The sequence below is a fragment of the Vespula pensylvanica genome, chromosome 9 (assembly GCF_014466175.1).
Source record: "Vespula pensylvanica isolate Volc-1 chromosome 9, ASM1446617v1, whole genome shotgun sequence".
Classification (NCBI taxonomy): domain Eukaryota; kingdom Metazoa; phylum Arthropoda; class Insecta; order Hymenoptera; family Vespidae; genus Vespula; species Vespula pensylvanica.
Genome location: NC_057693.1, coordinates 1,831,491 through 1,849,930, shown reverse-complemented (window position 1 = coordinate 1,849,930; position 18,440 = coordinate 1,831,491). Strand labels below are relative to the sequence as shown.

The 18,440-nt window shown below is 40.5% G+C and overlaps 1 protein-coding gene across 2 annotated transcripts; it reads right to left on the bottom strand.

Annotated features, from left to right (window-relative positions):
- Positions 1-203: 203 nt before the first annotated feature.
- LOC122631943 (discoidin domain-containing receptor 2-like) lies at positions 204-18,423 on the bottom strand. 2 transcript variants are annotated; one of them, XM_043818191.1, is made up of 15 exons: positions 17,106-18,423; positions 4,987-5,156; positions 4,710-4,815; positions 4,300-4,525; positions 4,080-4,227; positions 3,605-3,900; positions 3,315-3,519; positions 2,638-3,237; positions 2,411-2,562; positions 2,183-2,344; positions 1,963-2,072; positions 1,716-1,892; positions 1,528-1,620; positions 1,308-1,449; positions 204-1,212 (listed from the first exon to the last, which is right to left on the bottom strand). In XM_043818191.1, the coding sequence occupies exons 2-15, from the start codon at positions 5,063-5,065 to the stop codon at positions 898-900; spliced, it is 2,811 nt and encodes a 936-aa protein (XP_043674126.1). In that variant the 5' UTR covers positions 5,066-5,156; positions 17,106-18,423; the 3' UTR covers positions 204-897. The 2 variants fall into 2 exon arrangements, with proteins under 2 accessions (XP_043674126.1, XP_043674127.1); XM_043818192.1 differs by lacking the exon at positions 17,106-18,423 and adding an exon at positions 7,898-8,133.
- Positions 18,424-18,440: the final 17 nt, after the last annotated feature.

Here is an 18,440-nt window from a genome sequence, read left to right as displayed (position 1 = left end):
CTCTCGCATATACAAGGCGGCCATTCAATGATAATCTTATAAAAATTACATGCTAAAGAGCCACAGTTTTAGTTTTAGCAAGAAGATGACGATAGTTCGCAGAATTGTTTAGCTATATATCTACTTTCTCTATGCATCGACATACATATACACTTGTTTACGTATGTATATGCATATAGAAAGCTATGAATATATATATATTATTTCTATCTAATATATATATGTATATGTATATATATTAGATAGTTTTCCCATTTCTTTATAGCATTACTTTCGCTATATACTTTCGTATATACTATATTTTAATAATATGTTCAATGGAATTGGCAAAAATGTAACGATTCGAAATATGTTAATATTAATATTAAGTTCACGCGCACATGCAGGTTCGTCATATTAACGGCCGAACTTAAGTTTCTATTTTCGAATTTAAATACGCGAGGCCGTTCAATTAAACGCATGCAGCATTTAAAAGTTAAAATGGTTATTAATAATGCGCGAGAACTGGATATCATTATTAAACTATCATCTTACGATATTAGTTATATGAAAAGCGTGTGAGACGTTCTCAAATCACAAATGCTAAAATGAAGAACAATCACACTAATTTTTATAAAAAAGTTTCTGTTTATCCGAATCCTTAATTTTATAAGTATTATAATAATAGAGGATCGAATTAGATAAACCTAGATGAGCATTATATGTTAAGGGCCAGAGCATCCTACGTTAAAGGAGAAGTGTGAATGATGACGTGTAAGTGAAATTCACACATGGGAGGAATAATAATTGAACGATCATCGTAATAGAAAGATAGAGGCAAATAAGTAGGATGCATCTTGGCTGATTGTAATTAATTTGGTCCGCGCTCCTAGAGCGAGTCTCATGGAGCGTTCTTTTTTAATCGAAAGCCAGTCTCTTTAAATAGAGGTAGATCTCCTCGAACGTCGGTCTGTTTTCGGGCTGTTTACTCCAACACTTGAGCATCATGTGATATAAATCGGCGGAGGAGCACAAAGGTTGGGACAGTACTCGAGGTTGATTCTTTTCACTGGTACTACTGCTATTGTAGCCCGTATGATTATACCAACGATCGTAATTCTCCAATACTTGTTCCGAGGTCAAATCTGAGTAGGGTATTTCCTTACATCCTGTTAAGATCTCCCAGACCGTTATCGCATATGACCAAATATCGGCTCGACAAGATTTTTTACCCTTAGAAAATTAATTCGATATAATCGAATATTCAAGTGTTTTATATTTCTCACATCGACGCGTAGAAAAAAGAAAAAACGAAAAAACGATCTTACCAATATTACCGCTTCCCAGGCCATCCAACGAAGCGGAATTTTTTTATAACATCCATCAACGTAATACACGTGATCATATTTGTTGCAATACATCGCATGATCGGACACTTTTACTGATAAATTTTGATTAACGATGCAATTCCTGAAACATATATAAGGATCACTTGATCCTATCTTTGTTTTTTTTTTTTCTTATTTAATATTTATTATTTATTACTACCTGGCTGCCAAATCGCGATGGGGTATGTTCAAGTTTTCGAGGTATTTCATTCCTGAGGCGATTTGCATGATGAAATTTAAAGAGCATTCGTAGCTGTAGAATAAATGACAGGAATGTTATATAAACTGTGATCGAGTAACGTGTGTGTAAAAAAATGAAAGGAAAAAGAAAAAAATCCATGTGCTTACCTTAGTGATGCATCGTTTTCAGACTTGCGGCGATCTTCCAAAAAACTTGGAAGATCTCCCAGCTCGCCGTATTCAAACACAGCACCGAAAGGTTCTTCCTCGACCAGAGCGATTATTCTTGCGATGTTAACATCACGAATGGTTGCCAAAAAATGCATATCGTTTGTGAAATCTTTCCTGCGTTTTAAACGTTTGATTTATTTCTAATTGAATCATTTTATCTTGTTTATCAATTGGTATAACTTACTTCAGAGAATCCACGACTCCACGCCACAGGGACCGAACTATAACAACTTGTCGATTTCGTATACTCCCAACATCTGGATTTTGAATACCTTTAGCTTCGCAAAGATGTACCTATACACGAATGAAAATTTTATATTAGGAAAAAAATAATATATAGATGCGCGCGTGTGTGTGTGTGTGTTTGTGTGAGAATAAACGCCTTTTATTATTATTATTATTACCAATCCGAAACTTCCTTCGCCAAGCTTGTCAAGGATTCTTAATCTATGTCTAGAAATCCGTGGAATGTCGCAAGAATCTCGATTATTGGCACAGTGCGTGTTATCTCTAATATGTAAAGGTGTAAAGAGACTGAATACGGAAGATTGTTCACGTCTTTTGATCTATAAAAATATTATTAGTATAAAAATAGACTCAAGATAATAATGGTACAAGTTTTAATCCTTTACCGTGAGAATATCGGTCGCAGCATAATAGCCTTCGTAAACTTTATGATTGATTTTTCCCGATTGTGTCGATTTTGACTTCTTTACCGGAAAAGGCGTCGACACCACGCGATTTCCTAACTTGTAACTTGAAAAGTTACACTCGCTGTTAAAGTCTAGAAAAATCTATCTATTAGTTAATCTATCGAGGTTGTTCGATTTTAGAAAAAGAGAAAAGTCTTAGAACGCACCAGAGTATTCGGCATTATAATCTATCGACGATAATAATTCACTTTGATGAGATCTCCCATCATAAATATGATTGTCTTCCGAGAAAACCTTGTAGGTTCTTTCGTAGGCGCTGGAACGTTCGTAAATTCGTTCTGAATTACGTCTCTCGGTTGTACCACGAATACTTTCGTCGTCATTCGTAAGAGTTTTGCTTTTGACTGATAATCGTGATTGAGACAAGCCATTAACAACGATTGGAGTAGCTAATTTAACGTCCTTCATGTTGATCGTGATACCTGGTGCTGAGGAACCACACAACAAAGCCGTGTGTTTTTGCAACAGAGCCACTTTGTTGCGTCCTCTTTGTTTCATTAAAAATATCGTACAAGTTAGAAGCAAGGCGATCACTGTCAATGTACCACTCACGAGACCGATGTAAGTTTGAGAATTATTAACTGGAAAGGCGTCGGGTGTTAAGTTAGAATCATTTTGTTCGTAAATCGTCTCGTTGAAATCGTTGTTGGTTTTATCAGCAAGGTCTACGCTCAATTCGATGTCGTTCACGTCATCGTCGATTATTTGATTAGTCGACTCATTCGATAAATTCCTTGTACCTACAACTATCGAATCAATATTTTTTTTTATATTTTATACTTTTCAAATGAACAATATGAACATTCGAATCAATTTTAGATACCTGTTTCAAAAGTGATCTCGCTAAGGAGTAACCATTTCGATTTGGGTTTAAATTCCAATTTAACAAATTTGCCAATTCGCGTTGGTAACAGGATCGTTGAAAGACTAGTGCCGGTTTTTATATCATCCGTTGTACGCAATGTCTCTTCCGTTGGATTATAATCAATACCATCAAGAGAGAACCATGCAGAAACCTCTGAGAATATCTAATATAATACGAATTAGTTTTACTTTACGCAAAGAATTATTGCATCGCTACAATAGTTTCCTTTGTAATTTTTTCTTACAAACCTCGATATCGTGTTGTGGTAAATTCGCTACGTGCATGGTACAGTTGACAAATTCGCGGATATCGTCAAACTCGAAGATCAATTGTACGCTATCTCGATTGCTCCATCCGACCCAATTCGTGCCGCTGGAAGAGGTCATCGCTTCGGATTCGTCCGCAAAAATCCCGTCGATCAATTGACCAAGCCCGTTTCTTAAAATACCATCAGCCTCTGTACCGTCATAGGAAGAATCCTCCACGTTGGATCCGTTTGGTCCGAATGAATCACCCGCGGGTGTTACGTATCTTACGATATGTTCTAAAGGAACAAGTATGTGTATGTGTATATATATATATATATATATATATATATATAATAAATAGCTAGTACATAGCAGATCGATAGATCGTTGCCTCGTGTGCCTCAATATAACGTCTGCTTGCATCTTAATATAGTTAATATACTTGATATAATGTACTCGATTGAAGGATACTCACGTTCCCACACACAGCCATAAATTTCTACACGCATACAGACGGTACGAGGATGTTGGCTGTACGGAACAAATCGTACTCTGCTCGCTACGAACGGTAAGTCTAATTTCTGTTTCTCTACCAAATATGTATTGCTATTTCCTCGTAATACCTATAGAGAAAACAGAAGGTAGACAATAATTATAAAATCCAAATAATTAATTTAATCAATCGATAAACGTACTTTGTCTCTTTTAAGATTTTTATATTGATGCCACTTTGAATCGCGCCAATATTCGAGAAAGAATGCTTCGGCGTATTCTTGACCTTGACCGTTACCGAAACGTCCTTGAGTTTCAGTCCACGTAATAAGATGATCTTTCGTAAGATCGATTTCCAAATATTCTCGTATAGCACTGCTAATTTGTGCTTTTGGGCACCAAGCTCCGCCATTTTTTTCGTGCCGTAATCTGTAAAGAGATTTTATTTTCTTTACAAGTTTAGATTTTTATAAGTTAAATGAAGTAAAGAATGATGAAGTAAAGTTAAATGAAGTTAAGATGAAATAAAGAAGAATGAACCGTCAAAATTATATCGAAAATAACTGCGAAATGGATATATCCTGTTATCCTTCGCCAGCTTTCCAATATCTACCTTGCGTTTTGCGGCCCCACAGATTTCATCTCGTAACTTGAAGACGCAGTAATAGCGTCGTCGGGGATCCTTCCCTCTTCCATGCCGAGAGGTAACATACACTGTCCTAAAACGATCGCCCATTATACGTCTCTTTACTGTCTCTATCATTCTTATTTATTGCCAGAAATGTATTTTCCTTTCTCTCCCTCTCTCACTCTCTCTCTCCCTCCCTCACTTCCTTTCTTTACCCTTTTCTTCTGACAATGCATATTACATGAATGATTTGAGTACGTACCGGGAATGCCTTTGACAGGTTCGTTCACGCATAAAACCAGTACAGTAAGGACTCCTATGAAAATAACTACTGCCTCCATGATATGTGATTCGATATTCTACTGTAGCATTGCCTCGTGATATTTTATAGCGCATGATAAGTAGACGTGAAGAGTTATCATCGTCATTACTCTGCAACACCAGAAAGAAGATAGTGGGTGGTCGTCTTGTGGATGAACAATTTTTTAAGGAGGAAGAAAAAAAGAAAGACAGGAAGGAAGGAAGGAAGGAAGGAAGGAAGGAAGGAAGGAAGGAAGGAAGGAAGGAACAAAAATAAAAAAAAAAAAAAAATAAAATGAAGAACGTATTGCCGTCATTTTTTAAGAGAGATGCTATCATCCGATAGAAGTATTAAATTATTCTTTCTTTTTTGTGGGAAGGAAGGAAGAAAGCTGGATGAAAAAAAGCAGAGGGTTGAAAGTTTTTACCAAAAGTGTAAGTTCCGGTATCGGGGTCAAAAATCGTTTCATCGTCGTAAACGCATAAAAATCTTGGCGTCCATTGTACGCCTTCGGCGTGGGAAGTTTAACGAGATTTTGTATAAAAAGAAACCCTTGCCCTCGGTTCCTTTCGGAAGCTCTGTCATTAAGCGACCCTTTGGTATTCGAACTAAAACTGCTTGCCCTGAAGGTTCTCTTCTCTTGTGATTGTAACACGTTGTCAACCCTAACGTACTATACGCTTCATCCCACATCGAATCATACGCCTAATGATTTTATATTTATTATTTTTTATTCTTTGTATTTTTTTTATCGTTTCTTTTTTTTAACACTTAAAATTCATTTAATTCGTATCGAATGATTGGTCAAAAAACTTAAAACAATAAAGATTGTAAAGTGAAGATTTTTCGATCGGTAATTTAATAACGCGCAGTTATTTTTCAATCTTCATTATTGCATCTTGAAAACGACTGTTTCCTGACTTACAAGGCGAGGGTAAAGCAAAGAGAGCCCTTTTCGTTTGCGTACTGCAGCCGCAAATATAGAGTGTGTATATATGCACTCGTTTACGTAGCGCACAAAAGTAGAGTATACCCATTTCTTCGTGGCAGCCATGCAAGTGAAGTAGGCCAGTTATATGCAGACGGTCGCACAATCGTGTACAATGTTTTGCACATTTGACGATTTAACGTATCTGTAGAAGAGTTTAGTAATTTTACTTGCTTCTTTTTCCTATATTTACATATAAAATAGAAAACAAAAATAATCGGAGTTGCAAAATCATTGATTGTAAGTAAAAAAAGAAGGAACAAAAGAAGCTTACAACGGTATTAATAATACTATCTCATAACCATCTCACAGTATTCGCGCACGTAATCTACTTTGCTCTCGCGAATTTTTTTCTTAACCTTTGTACGCTTACACAGTACAAGCGAAGCCCCTAGAGACGCGATTTTAATTAAAACGGGAGTACGTTATGAGCATAATTTCTGTCGATTGCAAGCACAGCGGGTACGATCCAACGAGCTTGCCGAAGCGAACGCTACGAAGCATGAAAGGGAGTCGACCCAACAGTCAAGCTAAATGTGCAAAGGATGAAGGAAGATTTCTAAGCTTTCTATTCTATGGTACAACAAGATTAGACAATAAGTTTCTGACAGAAGTACTAGAATGTTTTCTTGTTATAATATTGTATATATGCACTTATGTACAAGTGTGTACGTGTATAAAATTATATATCGTATGAAAGGAATCGATATTCAAGAATCGTTTTGAGAAAAAGATAAAAATTGTTTAACTACTTGGAAGAATAAAAGATTCAAACAGAAAGAAAAGACGCGAGAGAAAAGCGAACACGCGATTTATCGTAGGAGGAATCGTTGAGTGGATAATCATATAGCTTTCCACAGCTTCCCTTTTGACCCATCAAGAAAAGGAGGGGCGAGCAGTACAAGCAGACATAATTGAAGGTAAACGCAGAGGCTGTACAGAGAGCACGTACAGAGACGAAAATTCACTCGAATAAGAGGCTACGCGTCATTCTGATTTATGGATCAAACGCTTTTCTAATTAATTATGCACCTTCATTTCTCGACGAACGATATACGTATTCAGAGAAAATAGCACTCGTTATACGGGCAGTCATAATTTCCCTAGGATGCTACTACGTATCCTACATTTCGTAATTGCACGTTCTTGATTTTCCCCAAGAGAAACGTAACGATATGAAGAAATCGACTTAATTTCACGAATAAAGACAAATTTCCATTCTTAATCAGAAACGTTTTGCCTTTCTGAATTTTGCGTCTTATTATGCTTAAATTTAGATTTCTGTTATAAACTATGAAATTTCGTTCGGCTCGTTGAAGATAAAAACCTCTTTCATAATACATATTCGTTCGCGTCATCGATCGTTGCTTTACCTCTACGATTTTGTCCCTAGAATAATAGTTTTCTTTTTATAGCCTCTCATAATTTTCGATCGCTTTTATTTTACGTGAAAATAATCGCTCGCCTATTGTGATTTACTCTGTAGAAAATACGGAAAACGATGCTTTTAATACATTTTTTCTTCTTCTTTTTCTTTTTATAGAAAAATTCATGCTAGAAATATAAAATAAACGTCGTCCTCTGTGGATCTTTTAAGGTTAATTTAATGGCATTATTAAACATTACGAACGTTTTGATAAACGATTATGGGGAAAAATTGAAATATAAATTTCTCGGTCTTTACCTCAATTAACTAGCGTAATGAGTTTTCATGACGACACAAGTTTTTTATAAGTTTTTCAAAACATCGTTTCGAAAGGTGGACTTTTGAAGTGGCATAAATCCTAATATTATTTACGCGATATGCTGTTATAATTCGTGAACGGATAAAAATCAGTCGGGTATAAAAAGAAGAAGAAAATGAGGAAGAAAAAAGAGAATCACCAATGGTAGTCTGTTTACAAAGGCAGCCGCAATAGCTTGAAAGGAACTTCTCCAGCATCCTTCTTTGTTTATTTTATTTTCATCTCTTCCTTGGTATTTTCCCAGTTTCTTTGGTCCTCGTCGAGATTCTTTAGCGTAATTACCCATGAGATCTCTTTCTTCAAAACTGCTTTTCTCTCTCTTTCTCTTTATCCTCTGTATTCGTTGTTTAAATGGAGGATGCGATAAAATCGATCTTTCGACGTGTCTCACAATATGGGTATATTTTATGAATGAATATGATGAATATGATAAATATAAAAGAGAGAAAGAGAGTAAGAAAGATAGATAGAGAGAGAAAGAGAGAGAAAGAGAGAGAGAGAGAGAGAGATAAAGAGATAGAAAGAGAGGGAGAAAGAGAGATAGAGATAGAGAGAGAGAGAGAGAGAGAGAGAGAGAGAGAAAGAGAGAGTCAAGAAGACAAAATCAGCAAAGGATGCTAGTATACGTCTTGCCTCGTTTCTACTCGGACGTTAATTACGTCTGTCCATGGAGAATGGAGTTCTGCGCGAAATACGGAGGGGCCAGCAGCACGGTGGTCGGCGCGAGCCGCGTTTGCTCTGCGCAACAAGTAAAGAACGATCAATACGCGATACCGAGAGGAGAGAGCTGCTGCAGCCCGGCAAGCAGCGCGATTCGCGACTCGCGACTCGCCGACATCGACACCCCGTTAATAGAATCCTCGCATAATTACCCTGCCCTTTCGATGTTTTAACCAACGAATCAGTCAATTAATATCCCCCCTTTATCCTTCCTACACGATAATTGGAAAGATACGAGACTCGTTATCTTCATCATCTTATTGATGTTTATCCCATAATAATTTAACAATCATTTGTTTTTGCTAACAAAATTTGACGAGTTTTTATTTAAACGAGTTTTATTTAAGTTAGAGTTTCTCTTTCTCTCTTTCTCGTTTTCTCTAGTTTACTCTATCGAATCACGACTTGATCTACGTTCCCTGCCTTCTCCGATTTACGCCACGATTCTCCCCACGGCACTCTCTATCCGCTTCGATTATCGCTCTCTACCTTCTCGAATCCACCCCCTCTCTCTTTCTCTCTTTCTCTCACGTCCTCGGAAATTCGAGTAACTTCGTCGTTCTCGGCGTCATGATCGGTCCGTTACCAGTCATGAAAACGATCGAATTCCGATAGCGTATAAATCGGTAATCGAGTTAAATCAAACGACAGAGAGAGAGAGTGAGAGAGAGAGAGAGAGAGAGAGAGAGAGAGAGAGAGAAGAGAGGACATTTATTTTGCACGACTGTGATGAAACGAGATGATTGAATTTACGATTCGATATTCGCTCATTTTCTCTTGGCTAAAACGTAATCTACAAATGGAATAGCAGCCGACAACTCGTGTGTCAGTTATCTAATCATCCTAATCAATCTTCGATCATAAGTGGAACGAAGCTTTTTTAAATCGGATCAATACCATACTTTTTACCTAACTGATATGACCGGAACGTCAATACGTGCTTGTTAACAACACGACTTTTATCTTCCCTTTTTACGAAATTCGATCGAAAATGGGAATGTTAGATAATACCGGATGAAATAATGATGCATCGTCTTTCATCGGAATCGAATATAATCGTTTCCTCGAATTATTTCCAAAGCGCGTTGGGTCGCAGAATGGCTCTTGAATGTTCACGTTAGAAAGAGCAGAGCAGAGTAGAGAAAGGTTCGAGCGGTTTGGAGTCTCTCTCGATAGAATGAAAAGTTTATCATGTCGGTTTAGTGGGAGGACTGGGTGTGGAATATAAGGGGGTGTGGGACGAGAGTAAGGGTGAGTAAGAAGGGTGCGTTGGCCCTCGCGGAAGTCGTCTCTTACCCTTGGCACACAGCCTTCGTTCTTGTAGCATAGCAGCCAAGTTTAGATAATGCAAGAGTCTCGCTGCCTAGCAGTCTCGAACATAGCCTTCGTTATGGCCGTTAAGTGGGTCGTAATCCCGAAAGGAAATTCCTCCTTGTGAAAGCGTAATGAGTCGTACGTGGCCGTGCACGTGAATTCTTTAAACGTGAACATGCTTGCTCGATGGATGGACATAGTTCGGGTGTATAACGAGCGTCTCGAGCTTTTTTTCTTAAATCACGAGTCGATAAGTACACATAACGTATAGTATATAAATATATATGAGTTATGTACGTATACATTATCCAAAAGTATGAGTCAACGGAGGATAATCCATAGGACGCGCCCCGTGTAATCCATTTTTTCCCGATCAAACAGATGGTAACGTGCGAGGGCCGGAAGATCGGCTTCATAAATAAGAGGATGAGACTGTGCGATACGCAGAACGAGGGCCAGGGTTTTTTCCTCTCTTTTTCTCTCTCTTTCTCTTTCTATCTAAATATGAACCGAGCGAGTGCGAACAATGCCTCCATTCTATTCGCGGATCAATGTTGATGGAAGCTGGCTATGACCGACGAATATCAAATTGTTTTTGCGAAGCACGTGGGCTTCGAGAATCGATCGACCAGAGACGACGTGGTCTTTCGTGTACCTTCTACATAGTACATACGTAGATATATAGCAGCTACGGAAATTGATGAATTTCTAAAACGATTGGCAAGAACGAACTTGTAATTACGGTTGCTCCTACGTAGTAGTAGAGACTTCTTTTCAAGCATGTTTCGAGGTGGGCCGCTGCTAACGGCATTAATGCCCGTAACGAGTATACTAGTCCGCGATCGATATTACGCGCTCTGAAAAGAATACGCAATAACGAGCTTCCCGCGTAAAACCATAGAAAGGTGGTGGCGCGTGGCTTTGCTTCGATGTTAACAGGAAAGCTTCGTAAGTTCTTTCTCTATTTATCTTTGCCTCTCTCTCTCTCTCTTTCTCTCTCTGTCGACATCCGGAGGCTTTTTCGAAGATACGTTGAGATTTTCGAGAAAGGAGAGAAAGGGACTCAGGGCGCCGGGGTTGGTACATCAGGGGAGATAAAAGAGGAAGAGCTGGAGAAGGAGAGAAAGAAAGAGAGAGAGAGAGAGAGGGAGAGAGAAAGTGAAGAGAGTACAGATCCGTCGCCGAGAGTCGGATATTCATAAAATAACTCCCTCCGCGCACGCGGTGTGCCTTCTTCGTTCTCTCTTTTTCTCTCTCTTATTCTCTCTCTCTCTCTCTCTCTCTCTTTCTCTGGCTTTAGGTCCGGGGCAAAAGGGACTGGTACAGGGGCGGTATCGTGGCATCGAGCCAGCTTTACCTGCAGGTATCTGAATTATCGCGAAATTTCGGTAATCCCCAAATGGATTCGGTAGGTGAGATTGTAGAAGAAGGTTCTTTTGGTTAGATCAACGTCTGTCTCGGGCAAGGCGATCGAATTTTCGTTAGACCGTGCGATTGGAACGGAACCGCATGGACAGATCGACTTGGAGAGTTTCACAATTATCGTCCTTCGATTCTGATTGACGGTGTAATTATCCGATCCTTGTGAAACGTTAACCGACCGTTGCAAGAGATATTGTTCTCTCTCTGAAAACAATATCTACTATTATTGTTATCGAGGGTTCGAATTACTGTTTGTTTTAATGAGCATATTTTGATTATAGATTTTCATTGAACTACTCGTTAAAAGTGTGACGAGCACAGTGTTCGTGTATGAGAGATGAAATGGGAATAGAAATCGATGAAGAGAAGAAAGGGCTGTCTCGGAAGACGGAAGAGCGCGAGCTCTTCTTCTTTATTGGGTCATTAAACGAAGGCATTTCTGCTCCGTTGACATGATTAAACGAAAACGGCGGAGTTATATCGGTGCGGTGCCTACGCATAACCGTATAATATGCTATACGAAGGTACTGCGAGAGTGAGAGAGAGAGAGAGAGAGAGAGAGAGAGAGAGAGAGAGAGAGAGAGAAAGGAAATGGATGGAAGGTAGAAGAAGAAGGATGGATGGTGAAGAACGATAGAGGGAGACTGTCGGTATGGCGGAGTTCAAGGGTCGCTAGGAACAGTGAGAAGGGTGAAGTAGACAATGAGCATACGGCAACAAAGTTATCATGCCGCCGAATGGCTGAAGGAATTATTCACAAGCAATCTGTCGTAACCAAGTTAATTTTCACCTCTCTGATCTGCACGCTTCTGCTTAATCCCCTCTCTCTCTGTCGGCAGCCATTCATTTCGTCCTACACCTCGCGAAAAATCTGCATATTTAAGCTTGAGCGGGCTGGTTAGTTTCTCTCGACGTGCTAGCCATATAAAGGAAAGTGAAAAATGGAAGAGATGAGACAGAAAGGAAAAGAGAGAGAGAGAGAGAGAGAGAGAGAGAGAGAGAAGGGAGGGAGGAGGGAAAGGAAAGTAGTTTTGAACAAATGCGTAAAGAGAAAGGCGAAGGGAAAGGGCGTCGACTGGCATCAGAATATCGCTTCCTACCTTCGTATTTGGTAATGCTCGAGCTGGGTAAAGCATACGAACAACCCCTACTCTTCCGATACTATTTTCCCTTGACAATGTTGGAGATGTCGATGCGTCGCTTTCCCGACTGGCTTTTATAACTTTATCGATGATAGGACATCCTAATAAATCGACTATTCGAAACGCGTGCCCTTTGTCTAAACTCTATCGTGAATCTGAATTGTGATTAAAATGGACGATTAAAGAGAGACAGCGTAAATCGATTTGCTCGATAAGAGAGATAAAGATGGAAATAGAGATAGAGGTAGACGATGCGCAAAGCAAGCTCATTACGTTCTCCTAATCGTACCTTTCGTTGCACAGCAGCGGGAATCAATTTACTGCCGGTGAAAAGGTATCCACTCATGGAGAGAGAGTGTGAGAGAGAGAGAGAGAGAGAGAGAGAGAGAGAGAGATGCATCTTCTGAATGATGCAGTCAGCGAGAATCGATTCTACCCTTAAAGCTTCGTTTAGCTTTCCTTAGAAAAGTGTCGCTTGTGGTCTGGTAAATGCGTCCCACTTTATAACAGAAGGTGCAAGAGCTGGTGGCTTCTACCAATCTAGTCAACCGCTCTGCTTATTGTCGCTAATCCCAACTTTTTGTCATTAACAGAGGCCAAGAGAAGAAAGGAGAAGGGAAAGAAAGGGAGAGTGTGTGTGTGAGAGAGAGAGAGAGAGAGAGAGAGAGAGGAAGACAGGTAAGTAGAGGTTACTTCTAGAAATGCGCTCATTAACAGTTTCTTGAAACAAAGTGTGACACCACGAGAGAAGTCGCTAATGATAGTAGCAACGTGACTTACGTCGACTTTCGAACTACTACTACTACTTTTCTTTCTTTCTTTTTTTTTTCTCTCTCTCTCTCTCTTTCTTATCCTTTTTATCTTTATACCTCTGTCCTCTCCCTTTCTTTCAGGATACTCGAACACGTGGCTGAAAGAGAAATCAGGATTTTCAAGTCCTTCCACTTGTCAAGAAAAGCAAGTAGAATCTCTTATTTATAAAAAGGGAACTACTAACGTAAGTTATCTAAGAAAAAAAGTCTCTTTCGTTATCGTAGAGTTCTTAATGCTGAGAAGGACTTAATGAAAAGCCGAAGACTCTTTTCAACGAGATACGAAAGAACGTTTTACGAAATATTTGTCGCTCGTTAGTCTGGAAAATACGAGAGAAAACGCATCAAAGACTCGAGCGTCTCGTGGACGGGTTCTTCCAGCTTTTAAGAGTTTCGTGCGTTTCGACGGGATATCTGACGTCAACTTTGTCGCACGCTCTTTTAGCCTTAAATAGTTTTCAAAACGTATGGAATTCATTGACGGTGTGCTTTTAAAAAAACGATTCTAGAAAGACTCGCGTAATCGTATTACGTGTGAATGGAAAGGACTCGTCGTATTCTTTTTTTCTCAACGACTTTAGTATCCTTTTAAACGGAAGTAAAGACTTTTCAAAAGGCATCTCACTCGAAGAAGAAGAAGAGAGTGTCGATAAATAATCGAAAATAAGAAATATGTACGGGGAGCTGTTATTTTTATGTTAAATTATTGAAACGAAGAAAAGCACGTCGTCAAGGAAAGAATCTTTTTTAAAACTGTGTTAAAAGAAAAAAAAAAAAAAAAGAAAAAAAGAGAGAAAAGTACAGTGAACACGATAAAAATCTTGTTATTTAGGAAACCTTTTTAAGAAACCATTCGATCGCGGTAAGTATCGTGTACACGTTCACCGAGCTAACTTCCGTAACAAATTCGATTAGACAATAATGGTTTGTCGGCCATCTCGATCGGGTAAACGAGCAGAGTACCGATCGAAGGACGAAATTCGAGAGCGAACCTCGTGTACTTTGTAGTCGGAGTCTCTTTACAAAGTCCAGTTCAGCGATGTGTAGGAGAATCGTCAGTGGTAATGCAATGATTACGTGGGTGGACGGTTTTCGGGAAGATGTGTTCGAATTCAAGGCGATTAAAGTACTATAGGAAGAGACCGTCTCAAAGCCTCTGCGAATATTCTCTCGCGTAAACGCATTTGCATGAGGACGCGTTCGTGGCTGCAAGAGGAAGAGGAGGATGAGGAGAAGCTTGATCAAAGGAGGAAAAATATTCAATCTCTTTGGGGGAGAGAGAAACAAAGAGCTCGCCACGTGAGTTTGCGACGCTATGGGGGTGTATACGAGCTAGCTAGAGAGAGAGAGAGAGAGAAAGAGAGACAAAGACTGGTGAGACAGGTGAAAGGAAGGAAAAAAGCATAGGTTAAAAGAAAAAGGAAAAAAAACGATTCTGTTCTCGTTTCGCTTATCCTCGCAACGTTCGACGAAGCGGCCAGCGGCAGCAGCAGCAACTAGCTGCTCTTCTTGTGGCTCTCGCTGGCCCGAGCATTCCGACGTCACCTCACCCTCCCGATGAATATTAATCGGTGCGATATCGGTTACGCTTTTGCATAAATTTCCATGCGGCTTGGTTGTTGGCGCACTCACGTTCCTACCACTACCCTCTTCGTTCTCTTCTGGCTACTCTCCTCCTGTTTGTCTGCTTCGCTGCAAGCTTTTTTCTCTCCTCTATTTCTTCGTCCTTTGCTGTTCTTCTTTCTACCCTCTTTTCTCTCAGTCGCAAGTTCTTGTTGTTGTCGTCGTCGTCGTCGTCGTCGTCGTCGTTGTCGTCATCGTCGTCGATGTCGTTGTTATTATTGTTACTGTTGCTCCTCGACTCACCATATACGTGGAATGACGATTAATGGACGGTTCTGAAAGCTTTCGTGTTCCCCTTCCGTGATGCTTGCAAACCCCGTGAGCTTTCGCCTCTCCACGGCTATTCTCTTTCTCTCCCTCTCTTTCCCTATGGCAAGCTCCTTTCCCTCTTTATGCGCTTGCTCCGCCATATCCTGTCACTCAAAAGTCATGGATCAATGACCGAATTAGACGTGGAAACCAGGTTAAAACTTCGCTCTCGTTGCCAGCTCCACGACGTATACATATCGTCCGATCGTCGACATAAAAGCTTCCATTAAAGTCTATAAAGCGTTAGAATCCGGTGATACGCGTCGACGGCTTCATTGGGATTATTAAGCTGGAAGGAGATCGGCATAGTGTCATTTATTTTCCAGTTTTGTACGCTTGATCTGTAGCGTTAAAGTTGAAAATTCATTCGCTCGTGCTCTCTCTTTCTCTCTCTTTATCATTTTTGTATCGAATCTAATAATATTAAAAAAAAAAAAGGAAAAAAAAAGTTGCTCGATACTTCCAAGCACAACGATCGAAAACAGTGTCGGCTAACTTAACAAACCCTTCACGTAGAAACACGATTTTCTATCCGTTAGACGATTCCGGTCGATCGCTCGCGTTTAATTGGCTCGATTGCTCCGACAAAGCCTCGACCCCACAGATTTAATAAATGAATCTTTTTCCTTCTCTTTCTATTTCTCCCGCTTTCAGGCTCGAGGCGAAAGTGAAAAGAGAAAAGGGGAAAGGAAGAAAAACGTTCGAGTCGTTAGAAGGGGTCGAAGGAAAGAAGGTAAGAGGAACGAAGGGTGCCGAGAGATGGAAGACTCGATAGCGGTTGGAATTTTGCGATGGATGTTCGTACACGTACTCGAGTAGCCTGCGACATATGTGCCCAGTAGGGATAGTAGTCTTACCACCCTCCGTGTTGGATCGACTATTCGTGCGTGTTCCACCTACACACTACTTTTCTTCGAGCTCTCTTACCCTCAAGCAACGGACTGGCTAGCCGTTCTGTGGTCGCACGAAAACGATACCACAGTGAATTGATATTCCACGAGGTTCTTCCCGGTCTACCAACCTTTCCCCCTTTTTCTCCCAAACCTTCTTCCAACACGCTTCCTGTCTTTTCTCGATGTTTCAGCTCGTTCCGATAAATTTCCGTTTCTACGAAATTTCCTCTAGGGATCCAATCGAAAGAAAATGTCTCTCGTAGAAAGTACCTGACCACGAAGACATTCTAAGATCATCGTATACATCAAATTCCAAAGCTTCTGTGTAATGCGACCTGCTTTTCGAGAGGAAACATTCCTTCAGGCAGAATCGTCGACCGCCAACAGCGGAAAGCGCGTGCGGAGATATCCGGTGTCCTCTTAACAAGGGAGTCGAGTATCTTTCATCTCGAGTCGATCGAATTACGAGTAGAAGGAACCTAAGGAGTGGGAAGAATCCACAAAGGAGAGTTTCAATAGCCGACCCGTCTAGAGAATACACCGAGTGGACGACTGGATATCGGCGATACGTCTATAATATACGATGAGTATCTAACCAAAGCGTTCATATCCGCTAAATATCCGTTGAATATCGATCGGTCATTTCAATGAGCATCGAACGTTGCTACGCTTTATAGAGGTCTCGCTAATTGCTTTGTTCGCGAGCAAACGTTTAGAAAAGTAAGAGTTTCTTTACGAAGTTGACATCCAGGTTTGACCTACCTAAATAAGACACTTGTTTACGTCGTGCGATTAAATTGAAATTTGTAATAAATTCGATCGATATTCTAAAGATTCATGATTTCTAATCGTTTGACAATAACACGATAAGGATCGTTAAGAAATCGTATTAAAAGAGTAGCAAGAAAATGAGCGATATAATTGAAAATAGTCTCTAATCAAATGAAGGTAAAAAAAATCTTCTCGATCCTCGATTTATTAATAAATATGAAAGACACCGATCCACACCCTCGAGCTTTGGGTCTCTACTGTTCTGGCCGCAAAGCGTAGAGCGCCACGCTCTCGTGACAGGACACTTCCGTTCCTCTGAGAAGACTTGAAAGAAAACTTACCGTTCAAGGACGAGAAATCCAAGGCTGCCAGGAGCAGCGAAATCGTAGGAGTCGGTCGACGGTGGAGCACGTTGGATCCATCGAGAGAGGAGCTCGTCATGGTGCAGGACTCAAGTAAGACGAGTTCGATGATACTACTGTTATCAGGAATTTGTTCGTCCTCGAAACGAGACGAGGTCCCGCGCTATCCAAGCACGAGATACGCGGCATCGACGCGACAGCTCAGCTGGAGAGTTGGAAACTCTCGATCTCTTCCTTTTCTTTTCGATGATGATTTCTCTCCTTCCACAAAAATTCTATTTTCTTCTTCTCTTGTTCGTTCTTTTCTATTGTATTTTCTTCCACTGTATTTGTCGATTAGAATCTCACTTAGAAGAAGAGATTCAAGATCTAAGTGCGACTTTGAACGCGCTGGAAAGTGTCGAGAAATACCACGATCCCGAGTGTCCGCTTCTGATCCGCACTGACGCGAGATTCGTCCGTCTACGACGTGGAGCCAGCATCCGCGGCAACATCATCCCCCACCTGAGTTCGTTGGTGGCTCACGGCGGGGGATAAGAGAGGTCCGATCGTGGCCGGGGTAACTCACTGCGCAAAATCCTACTGCACCCCTCTTCTCCGTTAGCCAAGCATCGCTTCTTCCTCGTTCTCCACCTAAACGAGGCCGAGGCCGAGGCCGCCTACGCGGCCAATCATTTCTGCTTACCTCGCGTACGTTCGAGGTCGTACTCTCCGACATCTTCTTACCCTTCCGATGACTACAACGATCTCCTATGTTGAATCATTTCGATTCTTTCTTATGTTCCAATGTTCTTCAGATATTTACTCTTTCGTTTCTCGTTACGAGATTATCAAGAGACAGAAAGAAAGAGAGAAATAAAAAAAAAAAAAAATGAAATGAAAATAAATTGAAATCATTTCTAATATCGAAGAAGTGAAGTATCTTAGGAAAGTTTCCACGTTGAAAGTACACGAAACTCTTGAAAACTCGTCCGACGCACTTCCCCATCTCTTAGCTTCTATCTCCTGTTTGGTACTCCACGACAGACGAGAAGTCTGGGAGTGGCAAAATGGCGTAAGCGTCTTTGCAAAATGAATTTTATCCTGAACTAGGGGTGAGGAGGGGATGGTCTGGTAGAAAGTTAACCGGTCGTGCAAGAATCGTTTCGAAAGTAGACACCTGTCAGAGTTTCCGGATGTAGTCGGAAAAGCAAGTTGGAAGACGCCGTGAGGTGGGGATAAGAGCCAAAGGAAGATGGGGGTGCGCTCGCTTATTTACCCGGCTGGATCGCTTGTGTCGTTTGCATGAGAAGCGCGTGCGGATTTCCTCGGTCA

What these genes read in the sequence shown, in the direction of transcription:
- LOC122631943 (XM_043818191.1), bottom strand. Translation starts at nt 5,065, where the DNA reads ATGGAGGCAGTAGTTATTTTCATAGGAGTCCTTACTGTACTGGTTTTA. An exon ending in CTGCGACCGATATTCTCACG is followed by an intron (nt 2,345 to 2,410) that starts GTAAAGGATTAA and finishes ATATTTTTATAG; the next exon opens with ATCAAAAGACGTGAACAATC. An exon ending in CATCGCGATTTGGCAGCCAG is followed by an intron (nt 1,450 to 1,527) that starts GTAGTAATAAAT and finishes TATATGTTTCAG; the next exon opens with GAATTGCATCGTTAATCAAA.